The sequence below is a fragment of the Bubalus bubalis genome, chromosome 3 (genome assembly GCF_019923935.1).
Source record: "Bubalus bubalis isolate 160015118507 breed Murrah chromosome 3, NDDB_SH_1, whole genome shotgun sequence".
Taxonomy (NCBI): Eukaryota; Metazoa; Chordata; class Mammalia; order Artiodactyla; family Bovidae; genus Bubalus; species Bubalus bubalis.
In genome coordinates, this window is record NC_059159.1 from 54,416,794 (window position 1) to 54,432,622 (window position 15,829).

The following is a 15,829-nucleotide window of genomic DNA, read 5'->3' on the forward strand; positions in this document are numbered from 1 at the left end:
CAATGCACCTTTCCGATGCGTTGGGCCTAGTAATAGGCGGTGAAAAAAAGAAACAGAGATCTGGGTCCCAGTTGGTACCACCACCGATTAGTCAGAGCAGGAATCGCCGCCACTAACACAAGCAGTGTTGAATGTGGTTATTAAATATATACAAAGCTCGGTGCTGAACCGAAGGTAGAAGGGTACTTGATGTAGAACCTGAGGAATCTAAGCTCGGTTCCCCTATATTACACACTCCTCGAGGCAGCGCACAGGTTCACAGGAGACGGGGCGGAAACACAAAGTGACGGCTTGCCTCAGCACAGAATCACAGACAACGCCGAGTCCCGAACTGGGCGCAGTCTCCTAAGACGCCCCCGTTTCCGGAGCAACCGCCCGGTCCCTCCCCCTTTGACTCCGCCCCCGGGGGCGTCTTTCCCGCCCAAGGCCGTTAACACCGCAGAGCATGGTGGGATAAAGCTATAGGCTAGGTTTCATAAAATCCTTCCAAAGCGCCTTTGCTTTAAGAGACTTATTCCTGGGGAAATTGATTATTCTTTAGGACTCGACAAGATTACTAACCCTCTTTTACAAGTGCCCTGCCCTAAATCTTTACCACACGGCTGGTCAGTCCCTTTGCAAAGCTCTCGACACAACGGGAACGCGGGAACTTTTTTCCCTTCGCGCGGAGGGTGACGTCGCGCGTGTGCCAGCGTCCCTTTCGCAGCACACCCGTTACGCTCTTGCGCGTGCGCAGTGAGCTCGAATAGCTGCTTCCTCCCGCTTCTCTTCCTCCCTCCCCCCCATATCCGTGCGCCGAGCTGATAAAGGCGCCATTTTGGAGGGGCCGCGGGAGACGTGGTGTCGCGGCGGGCTCGCTCTGCCGTTCGCTAGGCTTGGTGGGAAGGCCTGTTCTCGAGTCCGCGCTTTTCGTCGCCGCCATGTCGGGAGGTGGTGTGATTCGTGGCCCGGCAGGGAACAACGACTGCCGCATCTACGTAGGGAACTTACCTCCAGACATCCGAACCAAGGACATTGAGGACGTGTTCTACAAATACGGTGCTATCCGCGACATCGACCTGAAGAATCGCCGCGGAGGACCGCCCTTCGCCTTCGTTGAGTTCGAGGACCCGCGGTGAGGCGGCCAGGGACTTGCGGCGTTGAGGATATAGGTTGGAGTAGTTGGGGAATGCTCCAAGGCCTTAGAGAGAATGGGGACGTGGGCTCTGAGGTTGGGAGCAAGACGAATCGCCCGTGCACGAGTGAAGCGAGGAGCCGAGGCGGTGAGGCTTCTCTGGTGGCTGGGTCCCCCGGGCGTCTCCAGAGCCGGCTCGCGGGCTCGGAGCGGGAAACTGAGGCGCTGAGGGCTGCTGTAGTGGTCGGGAGCCTGGCGTGCTTCTGGGTGGGGGAGGGGCCGTTCCTATTATGCAGCGCATGTGGGCTCTTCCACCCCCGGTGCGCATGTGCGGGCTTCTGTGAGCTCCCCGACGGAGTTAGCCACCCCTCCCGGTCCTTTTTCTTACCCTTCGGCTTTCTGTAATCACGCAGGGATGCGGAAGACGCGGTGTACGGTCGCGACGGCTATGATTACGATGGATATCGTCTGCGGGTGGAGTTTCCTCGAAGCGGCCGTGGTACAGGCCGAGGCGGCGGCGGGGGTGGAGGTGGCGGGGCTCCCCGGGGCCGCTATGGCCCCCCATCCAGGCGTTCTGAAAACAGAGTGGTTGTCTCTGGTGAGTTGACCGTTCCGTGCGGGTTGGTGTCACTTTTGGACAGATACCACACTTTAAACTTTTCCTTGCATGACCAGTTTGACAAATGCTAGTTTTCATGCTAGGTCTTAAATTATTTTAGTCGCATGGATGAATTCAGTAACCAGGAATAACTGTATTTGAGATTTGGCGAATTAGATTGCAATGCCTAGAATATGAAGATCGTTACTTTACAAATAATTTTCGGCTTTTAATTCTAGAATTTTGAATCTTTAACCTAGGATGTTAAAACTAATCATTAATTTTAAAGTAGTTTTGGTTCTAATGTAAATCTTAACTTTAATGTGAAATACTAGAATAATTGTTGAAAAAAATCTTTTTCAGGACTGCCTCCAAGTGGAAGCTGGCAGGATTTAAAGGATCACATGCGTGAAGCAGGTGATGTATGTTATGCTGATGTTTACCGAGATGGCACTGGTGTCGTGGAGTTTGTACGGAAAGAAGATATGACCTATGCAGTTCGAAAACTGGATAACACTAAGTTTAGATCTCATGAGGTAGGTTATACACTTATTCTTTTTATTGGCCAGAATTGGATACAGTGGTCTTAACTGTGGAATTTGAAGGTAAGATTCAGGCAAGGGTGTCCAAGTAAACCCAGTAAAGTGCCTCTGGTTTAAATACGTTGTATTCATTCAGCATGCCTGAAGACAGGTGAAAGCTTAGATCTTTCAATCGAAAGTTCTGTCTATTCAATAGGGAGAAACTGCCTACATCCGGGTTAAAGTTGATGGGCCCAGAAGTCCAAGTTATGGAAGATCTCGATCTCGAAGCCGTAGTCGTAGCAGAAGCCGTAGCAGAAGCAACAGCAGGAGTCGAAGTTATTCCCCAAGGAGAAGCAGAGGATCACCACGCTATTCTCCCCGTCATAGCAGATCTCGCTCTCGTACATAAGATGATTGGTGACACTTTTTTGTAGAACCCATGTTGTATACAGTTTTCCTTTATTCAGTACAATCTTTTCATTTTTTAATTCAAACTGTTTTGTTCAGAATGGGCTAAAGTGTTGAATTGCATTCTTGTGTAATACCCCTTGCTCCTAACATCTACATTCCCCTCATGTCGATAAATTGTATTTTAAGTGATGTCATAGCCAGGATTGTTTAAATTTAGTTAACTCTCCATGCTCTTCAGACTGTGATATTGTGTAAATGTCTATTCTGCTCTGGTTTGTGTGAACTGGGATGTTGGGGGTGTTTGTGGTTATCTTACCTGGGGAAGTTCTTATGTTTATCTTGCTTTTCATGTGTCTTTCTGTAGACATATCTGAAGAGATGGATTAAGAATGCTTTGGATTAAGGATTGTGGAGCACATTTCAATCATTTTAGGATTGTCAAAAGGAGGATTGAGGAGGATCAGATCAATAATGGAGGCAATGGTATGACTCCAAGTGCTATTGTCACAGATGAAATTGGCAGTATTGACCTTATACTAAAAGGCAAGGGTTTAAATTGATTATGTATACATCTACCATAAAACACTTGTAAGCATCTTATGCAGTTACCTTTAGCTACAATTGCTTTGCTCTTTAAACCTTGGCAATTGTGGCAAAATTACATTGCCCATTTTGTAACTATTTTGCTCCCTTCCCTTTTTTGTTTTAATAGGGACTAATGTGGGAAGAACTGGCTAATTTGTCATAATGCTTAGTTACAACTGTTAATGTGTGACCTGCTGTTGGTGTACATGTGGGTACAGGGTGTCTTTAATTCCAACCAGATAGAGTATAATATCAATACTGCTAAATCTGCATGTCCTCTGTGTGACTGATATAGCGTTGCTACTTCATTTTTTAAAGACAAAATGAAAGCAAAATATAGAGTTCCAACATACTGGTGTAGATAATCTAGTTGGGAATAATTTTAAGTCTCACCTTCCCCTTTAAACTAGTATTCGTAATTGACTCATGTTTAAAATACTTTTAATTTACAAATTAAATTACAAATGGGAGCGTTAGATTTAGTTTAGACTTAGGGGGGTAGCAGTACCAGTAAACTTTTCAACTACTTAACTTTTTGCAACCACAAAACCTGTAATACGCTGTACAGTAACAAGTGTTGGCATTATCAGTTGAACTGTAAATATAAAATGCTTCTTCCAATTAGTCTCTATGATGATTAAGTTTCTAAAATTTATCAGAACACCATTCAGAAACTTGTTTTGGGGAATTTGATAGTTATTGATGTACATCTGTTAAACTGATGACAGACATAACTCATCATTCCCCAGAAACCTTTTTTGATTACAGTATCTAACATTTTGCCTCCTCTTTTTTGGTTTTGCTGGTTATAAAGGTTTGGATTGGAGAGGGCTCACTGGATCCCAATCCTTGGAGCTGGATCATTGGATTCAAATCATAATGTGGATAGGATAGGGAGGATGAATTACAAGGATTCATGGAGCGGGATCAGATTACCAGGAACATAGGAGTGGATTCCTGCCCCAACCAAACCGCATACGTGTGGATTTTTTTTTTTTTTTTTTTTTTATTCAACTTAATTGGCTATTCCAAAGATTTTTTTTTTCCTATTTTTGACGATTGGAGCCCTTAAGATGCACGATGGAATTGTGTTTTGCATTTTTGGTAAAAGGAGCAAAGCGAGGACCTGGAGATATACGCTGGAGCAATCTCCTTGGAAGGATTCAGCACGAGTAGATGGTAAACATTTAAAGGGGAAAGGGGGGGTTTGTTTAAAATAGTAAATCAGTAAGTCACTTCTAAATTTAAAGAAAACAAAATTGGAGTTGAAGAATAAGTAGGTTTCCAATTGGCTGTTGCCGTTTTTCTTTGAAAAAAATAAACATTTTTTAAAAAACTATGCATGGTTGTCCTTTTTCCTCTTGTAAGATTTTTTTACTGGGTGACTATAGTCTCAGTTAATACTTAAAATTGATAAGATTCTGATTTTTGTGTTTGTGTTAGTAAATTAAAGGTTCTTGAAAGGAATTTGCTAATAAATGGTATTAGTTATCTCTTACTGTTCATTGTAAAAGTCTTCAGGGGAAGATAAGTGAGAATAAGATAGTTGTGTATGTAATGTGGTAAATTAAGGGTGATTTAGTTTCTGGAGGATAAGCTGCAAAGCTTTGGTTAAAAATGACTATGGATACTGCTTATTTTTGGTAATTAGCATAGAGTTTTGTGTAAAATCAGGTAATGACTAGCGAATGTTGGTATTATTAGCCTTTGAGTTTCTCAATGAAAATAATTCATCTCAAAAATCGGTAAGTATTAAAATTCAGCACAGATTATAATTCTTAACATAAATTACATTTACTGTTTGAAATGTGAATAGCACACTGGAAGATTTAACTTTATTTGAGTGAATCATTGCTAATAAAAAGCTGGGCATTCTTTAGAATTTTGCCTTGGAACTCTTCTTAACCATAAAGTTACTATCCAAAACATACCAAAGCAGTGATGACATCTTGTCACCCACTAGTTTTTGTATCTTTACTTGGGAGCCCTTTGGTGCTAAATTTTCACTTAGAGTTGGGAGAAGAAGGGGGTTTTTACTTAGTATTCCTGATCTTTTTTCTTCTGATTTCCTGATAGCTAGTCACAATCATTAGGCCACTTTTTGTGCACCTAGAAGATAGCTAAATCATAAGATTTCCCTGGAGTGTTAATTATAATTGGAAGCAGAATTTAAGACTGCTATTCAGGTGATGTGATTTCAAACCTAGGAGACACTAGAAATCTTGGTAGTGGAGACAACCTAAAGATTTGCATAAGGTCACCCAGCTAATAGATTTAAATGAACCTTGTGGAATGTCTGGAGGAAGAGAAGGGATATTAAAGTCAAGATTAGGATTCCATTTTTTAGAGCACTTTGTATAGATCCATTAAGGGAGTAACTAGTTTTAATGTAGGAATTCAAAATACAGTGTTCAAGAGTAGACAATATGTAAAACTAGGTTGTTTCATCTGAGTTGGCCAAAAAGTTCAAGTTTTTTTGTAAGACATTACAAGAGTAAATGATTTTGTAAAGAGCTAGACTTTAGCGGGCCCTGAATTCATTTGTTTTCATTATTTTGGAAACAGGACCAAGATGAAAATTGCCCTCACTCAAAAGTTGAGTGCATTTAAGCTAAGTTGAAAGATGAGCTCTACTTTAGGAGTTTTAGTAGTCCCAACCAGATTGAAGTGAGATGGAAAATACTACTTGCCTGGTATGTAGGCTGTATAAGATTAGAGAGGATTTAACCTGTGTATGAAAGGGGCCGGGTTTTCCAGTTCAGTAAGAGTAGACTAGACAGCTAAATGTAAGAGTCTTAGGAAATGGACTTTAAATCTCTACTTATATTAGCAACTCTTAGAAGAAAGTCATACTTCTGGGATTAAAAATGCAGTCTTGGATTTTGCGCTTTTCTCCGTATTTATGTCCCCTTAGATGTTGTAGGGAGCTTATAATTTATTTTCTAATCAAGGAGAAGTTTAAGTGTCTAAGAATTATTTCTCATAACATCAGATTGAGTAACCCACCTTGCTGTTCAGCCTACATCCTGGAAACAGAAGGTAAGAAACCCATTTTCTGATTCCTAATTGTTTGGGATCTGAATTTTATTTTTAAAATTTAAGTTTAGTAATTTTTTTAAAATGCTGTTTGGAATGTGAACAGATTTCCTTCATTTAAAATGTTTTTTTCCCCATAAATTTTATAGTTTGGAATGTTAATGTATCTACTCACTGTAGTGCTTTAACTTGAATATAATTCTAGATTTTAACTTTCTCAGTTTTGTCTTTGAAATATATCTTGCTTGTTAAGGGCCTTTTTTTTTTTTTTCCAAGTTTCTGTGAAGAATTATTTGTGTGCTTTTTTGCTTACTTTGTACATGACGTTGTAATGAAATCACAAGTTACATGTCTGTATTTACCATAAAAATAGTATTAAAAAGAAAGAAACTCGATTAGACTGAAGTTCTGTTATAACCATTCTTTGGTTTAACCTATTTCTATCACAGTATGAAGAATGCAAAGACAGAAAACAGGTTCACAATCTTTTATCCCAGAACTCCAAAATCTTTTGATGTTTAGCAAATCGAATGTAAAGTATGACCAGAATCAGTGCGTTTGTTTTGTACTTGGTGTGACCAAGAAATACTAACGTCAGTTGCCACAGGTTGTACTGAGTGTTAATGTGGTAAAGGGTCTATATATGAAACCTTTATAAAATGCAAAATGCTCTGAATTTCAAATACATCTGCCCCAGAGAGTTTGGATAAAGGGTTGTAGAACTGTTACAGAAAACACGGAGCGAAGGCTTCTGTGTAGTTTGGGCGTGTGAGTGAAAACAAACCCAGTTATTCTGATTTCTTTATTAAGCTGTTAGTTCCACATCTCTTTAGGCTGAAGCAGCCACCAGAAAAGGTATGACACATTTTTTTATATTCTGTTGCTCTAGTGGACTTGTAATTTTCTCCATTGAAGGAAATAAATACTCTGCCATTCCATTGTATACAGTGGAATACTCTATTTGGGGGTAATTTTTCCCAGTACCTATTTTTTTTTTAATAAGAATCTGATCCTGTAGGAAAGGGTGGGATTGGCATGAAGTAAAGGGAGATTATAAGGAAAGGTGTTCATTTTGTCTCCTGATTGTTGAATAAATAGTAATCCTGGCAAAAACTTTTGCTTAAAATGTAGATTCGAGAACTTACAGCATACTTAAAACAGAGCTTATCCATGTGATTATACTTGAGATTGGGGTAGGGGGTGCTTCTGGCTTTGAAGGCTATACCTGACAGCATTTTAATGTGATTTGTAGGGATGAAAGGAGAGAAAGATCTTCTTCTTATACAAAAGTTCTTGGTGCTTCTTAGGCAGAAAAAAATATCAAACATTTTGAAATAGGTGACTCACTGGCAAGAGAGAAAACATAAGGCGATTGCCATTTATGTAGGTACGCAAAACAGAAGAGACAGTTGAGTAGATCCTGGGTGTTTGATCTTCATTTCTTAAAAAGTTTAAAGTGTTTTAACTTTTTATAATTGCTGATAGAATTATCAGTGTAAAGATAGTAGTTATTAAGAGCTATAGAATGCTTTACTCATCCTCACCGAATATACTTGGAGCAGACAATTTTAAAGGTATGCCAGATGTTTAATGAGTTGTCTGGAGGGATGTTATTTTGTTTACCAGGGTCTATTCCACTCCCCATATTTGAGTAAATGTTAGGAAAAAATCACATAGCCACTAGAGGGTGCTATGATGCAAAATTAACCAGGAAATACCCTAGGGCAAAGAATGGTAACAGCAAGATGGAAACTTAATCCTCTCTCAGCTCCAAAGTTAGAATTTTTTTGGTCTTAAGTTTTTTTTTCCTGTAACTCTACCTTTGCCTCTCCATCTGTTGGTCAAAATCCTTTGCCTTTTCCTTCAGGTTTTGAATAATAATGAGTACCAAGCTTGTATAAGGGCTTCCTTGGTGGCTCAGAGGTTAAAGCATCTGCCTGCAATGTGGGAGACCTGGGTTCAATCCCTGGGTAGGGAAGATCCCCTGGAAGAAGGAAATGGCAACCCACTCCAGTATTCTTACCTGGAGAATCCCATCCACCAGGTCACAAAGAGCCAGACACGACTGAGCGACTTCACTTTCAAGCTTGTATAAATCACAAAACTGTCTAGCTTCTGGGACTTAGGACAAAATGCTGAAGATGTGAAGCTGCTTGTTTTTCTGCCTGCCTTGTACATCTCCAAGTATGTAATAGTAAGGCCAGAAGTGTAGGAATCAGGTACAGGAGTGCCACCCATTCCCCCTTCTCCCCCCTCTAGCCAAGAAATTGGTCATGTGATATACAAAATGAGTATCCTTTGAGAAACCTTTGTTTATATGGTGTGAAACACTTTCTGGAGTGATAAGTCTTATTTCTTGACATAACTGAGACTGAGTGATTGTTAGTGTCTTAAAACCCTGTCTGTTCATCAGGTTGGCTACTTAAATTTTTCTGTTCTACAGAACAGGCAGAGTATCCTGTGATCAAAATGTCAGTACAGACTTCTCTTTTAGGAACTAACACTTCAGCATTTGTCATTCCCATCTCCCTTCAACTTTACATTACAAAAATGTAAAGAACACAAGCTTTTTTGTCACTAAAAATAAGTTTTTAGGCCCACTTGTGATACCACTTAGTGAATATGGGAGCACTTGGCTTCAGACACAAATGTTAGAAACTGCTTTGAAGAATAGGACACTAAAAGAGGATAAATAAAGGTATTCTAGAAGAGAATCACATTTACACAGAGATTACCTTGCCTACCAAGCTCAAATTTTATGTAGCAAGTTAGGCTACCAAAGGTAGTTGCTAACTAGTGAGATAGCCTTGCTGCAAATTGGATTGAGTATTGAAAGTGTGCTCAATTATCCCTCATTTCAAGAAATGTTAGCTCTGATATCTCCATTTAACTTGGGAAGAGACTAAATCCTAAATTGCTCAACTGAAAATCGGGAATTCCCTTTGTGAAAGAAAAAGGCTAAACTTGAAGGTGGTTTTAAGTGCCAGATGGCATGGCAGAATTGTACCCTGAAGTGCAGGGTATTAGGAGAGCCTTTTTAAGTTGGAGATAAGCTTTCAAGTTACGTTTATTAAGGTTTAATCCTTATGAATGGACTACTACATCAGTTGACAAAACAACCTACAGCCTTTAACTAGGACTTGGAATCTTGGGCTGAATCTAAAGCTGTTGATAACCTTGTCCAAGTATCAAAAGTCATCTCTCTGAAAACTTAACACCCACCATACTATGTTGGCACAGACTTTGTGTATGGCATATGTCATGTTCTATCCATTTATCTGCCTCATCCGGATTCCTGAGTTTATTTTCTAAAGAACCAAGACAGTCCGTCACCTGATAGTCACTGAAAAAGCACTACTCATCCTTCCTCATTGTTCTGCATAGCACTTTTCTACCGTATCTTAAAACTAGCCAGTGTGCCTTTAGTCAGTGAGTGGTTTATTGTCTCTTTTCTAACAGGTCATAACCTGGTTTCCCCTTTCTTCCCAGGTACATAGCACAATGCTGTGCACTGCGTAGACACTCGAAAGATAATTACTCAATTCAGTTGCTTAGAGAAACAGAAATTTGAATTATTTTACTTCCCTTTCTGGGTATCTTGAGTAAGTAACCAGTAAATAGACTCAGGTTCTTCTATTTGCAAGTGAAAATCAGTCCTCCAGTTGATACTTACAGAAGCAGCTAAGTAACATTAAGACATTTTCCATCTTTTTATCTCTGGATATTTCTAACAATTTTTGGAGAATTTTGTTTCTTAAATTGAATTAAAAAATAAGTGACATCCACAGTGTTAAGGGGCTTCCCCTGTGGCTCAGCAGTAAAGAATCCACCTGTAATGCAGGAGGTGTGGGTTCAATCTGAGTCAGGAAGATCCTCTGCAGGCGGGCATGGCAACCCACTCCAGTATTCTTTCCTGGAGAATCCCATGGACTGAGGAGCCTGGCGGGCTGCAGTCCATGGGGTCACAAAGGGTTGGACATGACTGAAGCAACTGAGCACGCACATGCACAACTTAAGATGTGAAATGTTGGTTAACAGTACACTACAAGTGTACACGACAGTAAGTTGTGCTTGTTGGTTAACAAGCTCACTACTAAAAGTGATTCCTTTGTTCTCTGACACTACATAGTAAACATGTAGCATGGTGAAAGTCAAGTTCTATGTCTTAATATAACCAGTTTTTAGCCACGGTGCATTTGTGTCTGTCACTGGAACAAGAATAAGGTTTTGTTTACTTCCCAGATAGAGTACTTCAAAATGCTATTTGAATTTGTCTCCCAACTTCATTTGCCATGCTGACATCTTTGTCCGTACACCCAAAATCATTACTAAAGAAATGAAAAACCAGTTAACTGGCCACCTCCATCCTGGCCATCAAGTCTCATCTTACTAAAACTGTTGCTCATCTAGTATGAAACAGTGGAATGTACTCTACAATTTATCACCATTTTCAATCACATTTTCCCTGCTCTGGTTGATCTGGTAAATATTTTTTACTGATGATGATTGTTTTTACATATATATATATATATATGTTTTCAAACTTCTGCCCTAATTAGCAGTCACCCTGCTGCTTCAAGTCCTTATCACTGCCAAGTTAGATTTAATTTCTGAAATTATAAAAAGCAGGCTTCAAAACCCATAAAATAGCTCTCTTCCCTGTGATGCATTTAGTCTCACAGTTTTATTACTGTTGAAATTTGTATGTTAATTTTTTCTACCCAGTAGAATTTTTTGTATTGGCATTTCCCAGTGAGCCAAATGTTTACTTGCTAGATGGAGTTCTTCAAAACGCTATTTGGATCTGTTTCCCACCTCCAGTTGGCACAGTTTAATAAATGTTGATTGACAAAGAGAACTTTAGTACTCCTTAAAAGCAAAGTGGTATAGAAACCTAGTCCACAAACTATTGGTTAACTGGGTAGATTATTGGAGAAAGTGGTAATCCTAACATTGCATCAAATAATTTCTCAGCTGTGAAAATAGGAAATGGCAAATTACTGTTGACCATTCATGTTCGAGGTGCTGACCTGCCACACAGTGTAAAACTAACTACAGTCAGTCTTCTGTATCTGCAGTTAATGCATCTGCAGATGCAACCAAACATACAAGTGGACCTGCATAGTCCAGGGTCAATTAATTTAAATGCTAGTTTAAGCCATGTATAATTGTAAAAACAAGTGCTGTCCCCAAAATCAGTCTTGCAAAGTAAAAAGTTGTTTTGCAAGATGTGCCACACTTCAGTACAGATCCTCTAGAATTGATGGTGGTGTCTCCTAAAGGAGCAGAGGGGTTCCCTCTCTTGCTTTCTCCCAAAGTGAAAGTCAGTTGTGTCTGACTCTTCGTGACCCCATGGACTATACAGTCCATGGAATTCTCCAGGCCAGAATACTGGAGTGGGTAACCTTTCCCTTCTCCAAGGGATCTTCCAAACCCAGGTCTCCCTGCTTTCTCCTGGATTTTCCATTAAGTATAATTCTTACAGAAGAAGCCTTAAATTAGTTATGAGTTTAGTAATCCTGTCTCTGAGTTTTACAGTTTTCTCATTAGGACTGAATTATTTTGGTTCTTTTTTAGTAGTTACACATAAAGAGATTTATATATAGAATGAAGAAACTGGGTAGTATATTACAGGTTTGGGAATCTTAACATTACTGCAGGACCCTGACCCTGATCCTTAGGCTGATAGAGGATCAACCTAGCATAAGCAGTTCTCAAAACCACGAACTCTGCAAACTCACAAATCTTAAAAGCACTCACATTACTTTGCCTTTGAAAATTCTTCCCTTCATGATCTGCTAAAGACTAAAGCATTCTTGCACTAGTTGCATTGTATTTCTGTTTTGCTTTTCTTCAGCATACATAGTGTCACGTAATGTGTACACCTGCATGTTGCCCTTAAACTGTTGTCTGATTTCAAGTATGTTTTTATTTCCTCCAGCTACATGGTAAACTCCTAGAGACCAAAATCTGTATTAATAACTTTCTGACACTTTTTCTAAGGTGCTTGGTGCACAACATTCACCTTACTGTTGATGTATAAATACGGTCATGAAATCCTCAGCAGGTGAACTGCATAGCTTAGATCTTATATGTAGTGTGGTCCTCCAGTCAGATTGGGCTTACTTCCAAAGTAGTGACTTTTCAAGAGTTTGTGCCATTTTCTACCTTCTTAATGGAAAAGTTAGAGGGGAAAATGCAAGGACATAGGACAAATACTTGGAAGTAGTAGCTGGTTTTTTTGGAGTGCCTTGACTCCTTTTAATTCTCCAATGTTTCTAGCCTTATTTTGGAGTTGGAGGAAATGAACTCGAAGATGTTAAAGTGACAGAACTTGAGTCCATGTCTTCTAGTGACAAGTTCTTGTTTATTTTATTACTATATTGCTTTTTAAAAATGGCCTTTTTCCAGTGGAGAGGTTGCAGGGAAAGAGAAGTCTTTGACCCAAGAGATCACTATCTGTAATACCTACCTGATGCCACCAGGGTGCCCCATGGTGCTGTCTTTGATCCATGTTCTTAGCCAGGTTGATGGGGCTGTTTTCAAAGTGTTCATCTTGTCACAGTGGCCATCGCCCAGAGCCCAACAGTACAAAGCGGGGCACTTAGCTCCCTGGCTTTCCAGTGCGCAGTGCACAGCAACATCAGAGAAGCCCTTGCCCTCTTTTGACCCCTTCTGGTCATACTGGCCCACAGAAAGCAGATCAGACAGCAACCAGAGCCTGGCTAGCTACTTTTACCAAGCTACAGTCTCAGAGGATAGTAGCACGAAAAAGATCCTGAGAATGGGTAAATGTAAACATGCACTTGTTTTGTTAGCTAAGTATACACTTAAATTCATATTAGCAAAACAGATGTGACACACAAAACCAGATTGAATTGCTTTATCAGCTTTAAAAGCAACGTGTGATGACTTTCAGTTTGCAGTAACAGTCTGCATTATACTTGGTCCTGACTGTACAGCCTATTAGGCATTAGTTGTGATATTCAACCCTAGATGACAGCCCAGTGTCAAAGCTGTCAGTTATGTGAGAACCAATGAAGTGAAGTCTATTTTAGCAGGACAAGTAGCCCCTTTAATATTTTGTTTTCTTCCCAGTGCTCTTAGAGTCATTTTGTATAAACATTTAACTAGTCTATAATTATTTCAAGTTTTGATTTCTCTATTGGAGGAGATTCTTAAACATATTCCAGTGACTGACTAGTACAGTTCCTGGCCTTAAATAGATGCTTCATAAATATTTGCTTACTGAAAAAGCATGATCGTTATGGCATAGTTCTACACATGAGCCATTTTTCTGAGGAGAGAATCCACATTAGGAGGTCTTTGTTTTGTCCAATACATTATGAACTGAAAAGTTAGTACCTAGGGTGTCTTGTCTAGCCTTTCAAAACCTAGAATATATCATTCTAGCTTGGAGATAGCAGAGCCTGAATTTTGGGCTGAAGCTGAGCTGATTATCTTTAGATAGCATCCATGCAGTATCTCTAGGACTAGGCGTTTACCAGGCTTCTTAGAACCATGGGGGAGACTTAAACTTTTCTGATTGAAGCTGTGGCCTTGGGGTGCCTTTTCCCTCTCCCTTTCCTGTTTTCTCAGGTACATTTCCATCCCCAAATTCCTGTGGTTTTAAGATCACTGTGGAACAAATCCCAAACCTCCCTCTAGTAGTCGAGGTTTCCTTTCAATTTTTTCAGCTCTTCTGTGGGGAGAAAGCTAATCACAGATTGTATGAACTTGGACCTTCCATATGCTTTTGCTTAAGTGATCAGAGTAACTGATCTTTAGCTAAATGAATTTGCATATAGGACATACATGAGGACTTCCTAAGGCTTCATGAGTTTTGCTAAATGTACTGTGTAGGTCCTGGACAAGTTAGGAATAAAATTTATCAATTCTAATGCAAACAAAAAAATCCTCTTGTCCCTGAGAAGCATAACTAAGCAAAACTAGTTATCTAATTTAGTTTTAATTCGTCTGAGGATAATTCTTTCATATGTGAAGAATAAACATATTCCTTTCCCATCTAAAGAATAAATCAGTGACAGGTAGAGAGTGTGTGTATTGCAACCCCCAGGATTCTTATTTCTGGGACTGCCTTTTACCTGATGCTTTGGACGCATTTTCACTGGCTTGAATTGAGTACTTGCCATCTGCTGTCAGCATTCACTGCTGAATAAAAGGGGAGAGAAAGTGAAATGAGAGGTTGTGGGGTGGGTGAGGATCGAGGAAGCTGGAAAAATAAGAGGAAACAGCTGGGAGCTAGGAAGTTGGGGAGGGACTTAATGTGAGGTCAGTAAAACAGTTTGCAGAGGACAGGGTCAGGCCTAGGGGTAAAAGGCTAATTAACTTCTGTCAACTAGTTGAGTAGAGCCTTGTGTGCTTTGTTTTGGAGACTAAAATTACTTCAGAGGAAACATCTAGATTCTCTGAATCTGATCCATTTTCCCTGTGTATCATAGTAAATTGTTCACCAAGTCAGAATCTATCCTGCTCTCTAGGAATTGTCCTCTTCAGGTCTAGCAAAGAGCTTGCTGCCACAGTTCAGGAAATCAAGGGTGAAATGCTTCACATAGTATTAGTGGATAGCAGGCAAGCTTTATGTTTTAGTACACAACTTAAGGATTAAATGCTGACTACAACTGTTGTTTCAGTTCAGTTCAGTCACTCAGTCGTGTCCGACTCTTTGCGACCCCATGAATCACAGCACGCCAGGCCTCCCTGTCCATGTCCAACTCCTGGAGCACTCAGACTCACGTCCATCGAGTCAGTGATGCCATAGTTTAAAGACCAGCTTGCCAGGTTCCCTGCACCTGCTTATATACTGGGCCAGATGACTGACTGTAGAACTTTAGGCAGCTTCTGTAATAGTTCAGAGACTTCTCAGAGTCAAGAAACATCTGGAGCTTGTGCCAGATCTTAACGCTGTTCTGGCCTTGTGTTGCCGTCTCGGTATTGCTGTCTAGAGTGGAGCAACCTACCTAGAGCTTAGTCTAGGTTTTGTGATGCCACCTCAGTGTCTTAGGTCACCACTGCTCATGTCCCTCACTGAGGGAACATACTGAATAGGTTCCTCAAAACCTGCGTCATTATTTCCTGTTTCTTTCACTGTGAAGAACAGAGGGATCCTCAGCTGAAGATCAAATTGACCCAATGAGGCTTTTTTTTAATCTAGGCCAATGAAAGGAAGAGGAAGGAGCACCAATTCAGAAAGAGGGAGTCATAATATAAGATCTGCAATGTATTAACATGGTAACTCTTTGAAGACTAAGAGAAACAGAATCCTATTTGAATTCTGAACTATGGAGTCTGAGATGAAGACGAAATTGAGATGTTTCTATTGGAATTTGGGTAAAGAGCGTTTACTCAGTATGTATGTTCTTGCTCTGCCCCAGTGTTCACAAGAGCATCTGGACAGGCATTGACAAGCACCATTTTTTTAATTTTTTTTTTTTTGCAAATGGATCATTTTTTCAGTAATGGAGATAGATGACTGCTAACTCAATGTGTGTAGTGTCATTATATCCTTGTTTTAACCAGTGGAATATATTTGGGGTGGAG

At 40.1% G+C, this 15,829-nt stretch overlaps 1 protein-coding gene across 2 annotated transcripts; it reads left to right on the plus strand.

The window, feature by feature from the left end:
* The first annotated feature begins 566 nt into the window (after positions 1-566).
* On the plus strand, positions 567-4,571 carry SRSF1 (serine and arginine rich splicing factor 1). 2 transcript variants are annotated; one of them, XR_003108053.2, is made up of 5 exons: positions 567-1,114; positions 1,528-1,712; positions 2,076-2,248; positions 2,451-3,130; positions 4,047-4,571. XR_003108053.2 is itself a non-coding variant. In XM_006076237.3 (4 exons), exons 1-4 carry the CDS (start codon positions 921-923, stop codon positions 2,643-2,645), a joined length of 747 nt encoding a protein of 248 aa, XP_006076299.1. In that variant the 5' UTR covers positions 567-920; the 3' UTR covers positions 2,646-4,571. The 2 variants fall into 2 exon arrangements, 1 of the variants encoding a protein (XP_006076299.1); XM_006076237.3 differs by having other exon boundaries at positions 2,451-4,571.
* The last annotated feature ends 11,258 nt before the right edge of the window (positions 4,572-15,829 follow it).

What these genes read in the sequence shown, in the direction of transcription:
- SRSF1 (XM_006076237.3), top strand. Translation starts at nt 921, where the DNA reads ATGTCGGGAGGTGGTGTGATTCGTGGCCCGGCAGGGAACAACGACTGC. An exon ending in GTTGAGTTCGAGGACCCGCG is followed by an intron (nt 1,115 to 1,527) that starts GTGAGGCGGCCA and finishes GTAATCACGCAG; the next exon opens with GGATGCGGAAGACGCGGTGT. An exon ending in CTAAGTTTAGATCTCATGAG is followed by an intron (nt 2,249 to 2,450) that starts GTAGGTTATACA and finishes TCTATTCAATAG; the next exon opens with GGAGAAACTGCCTACATCCG.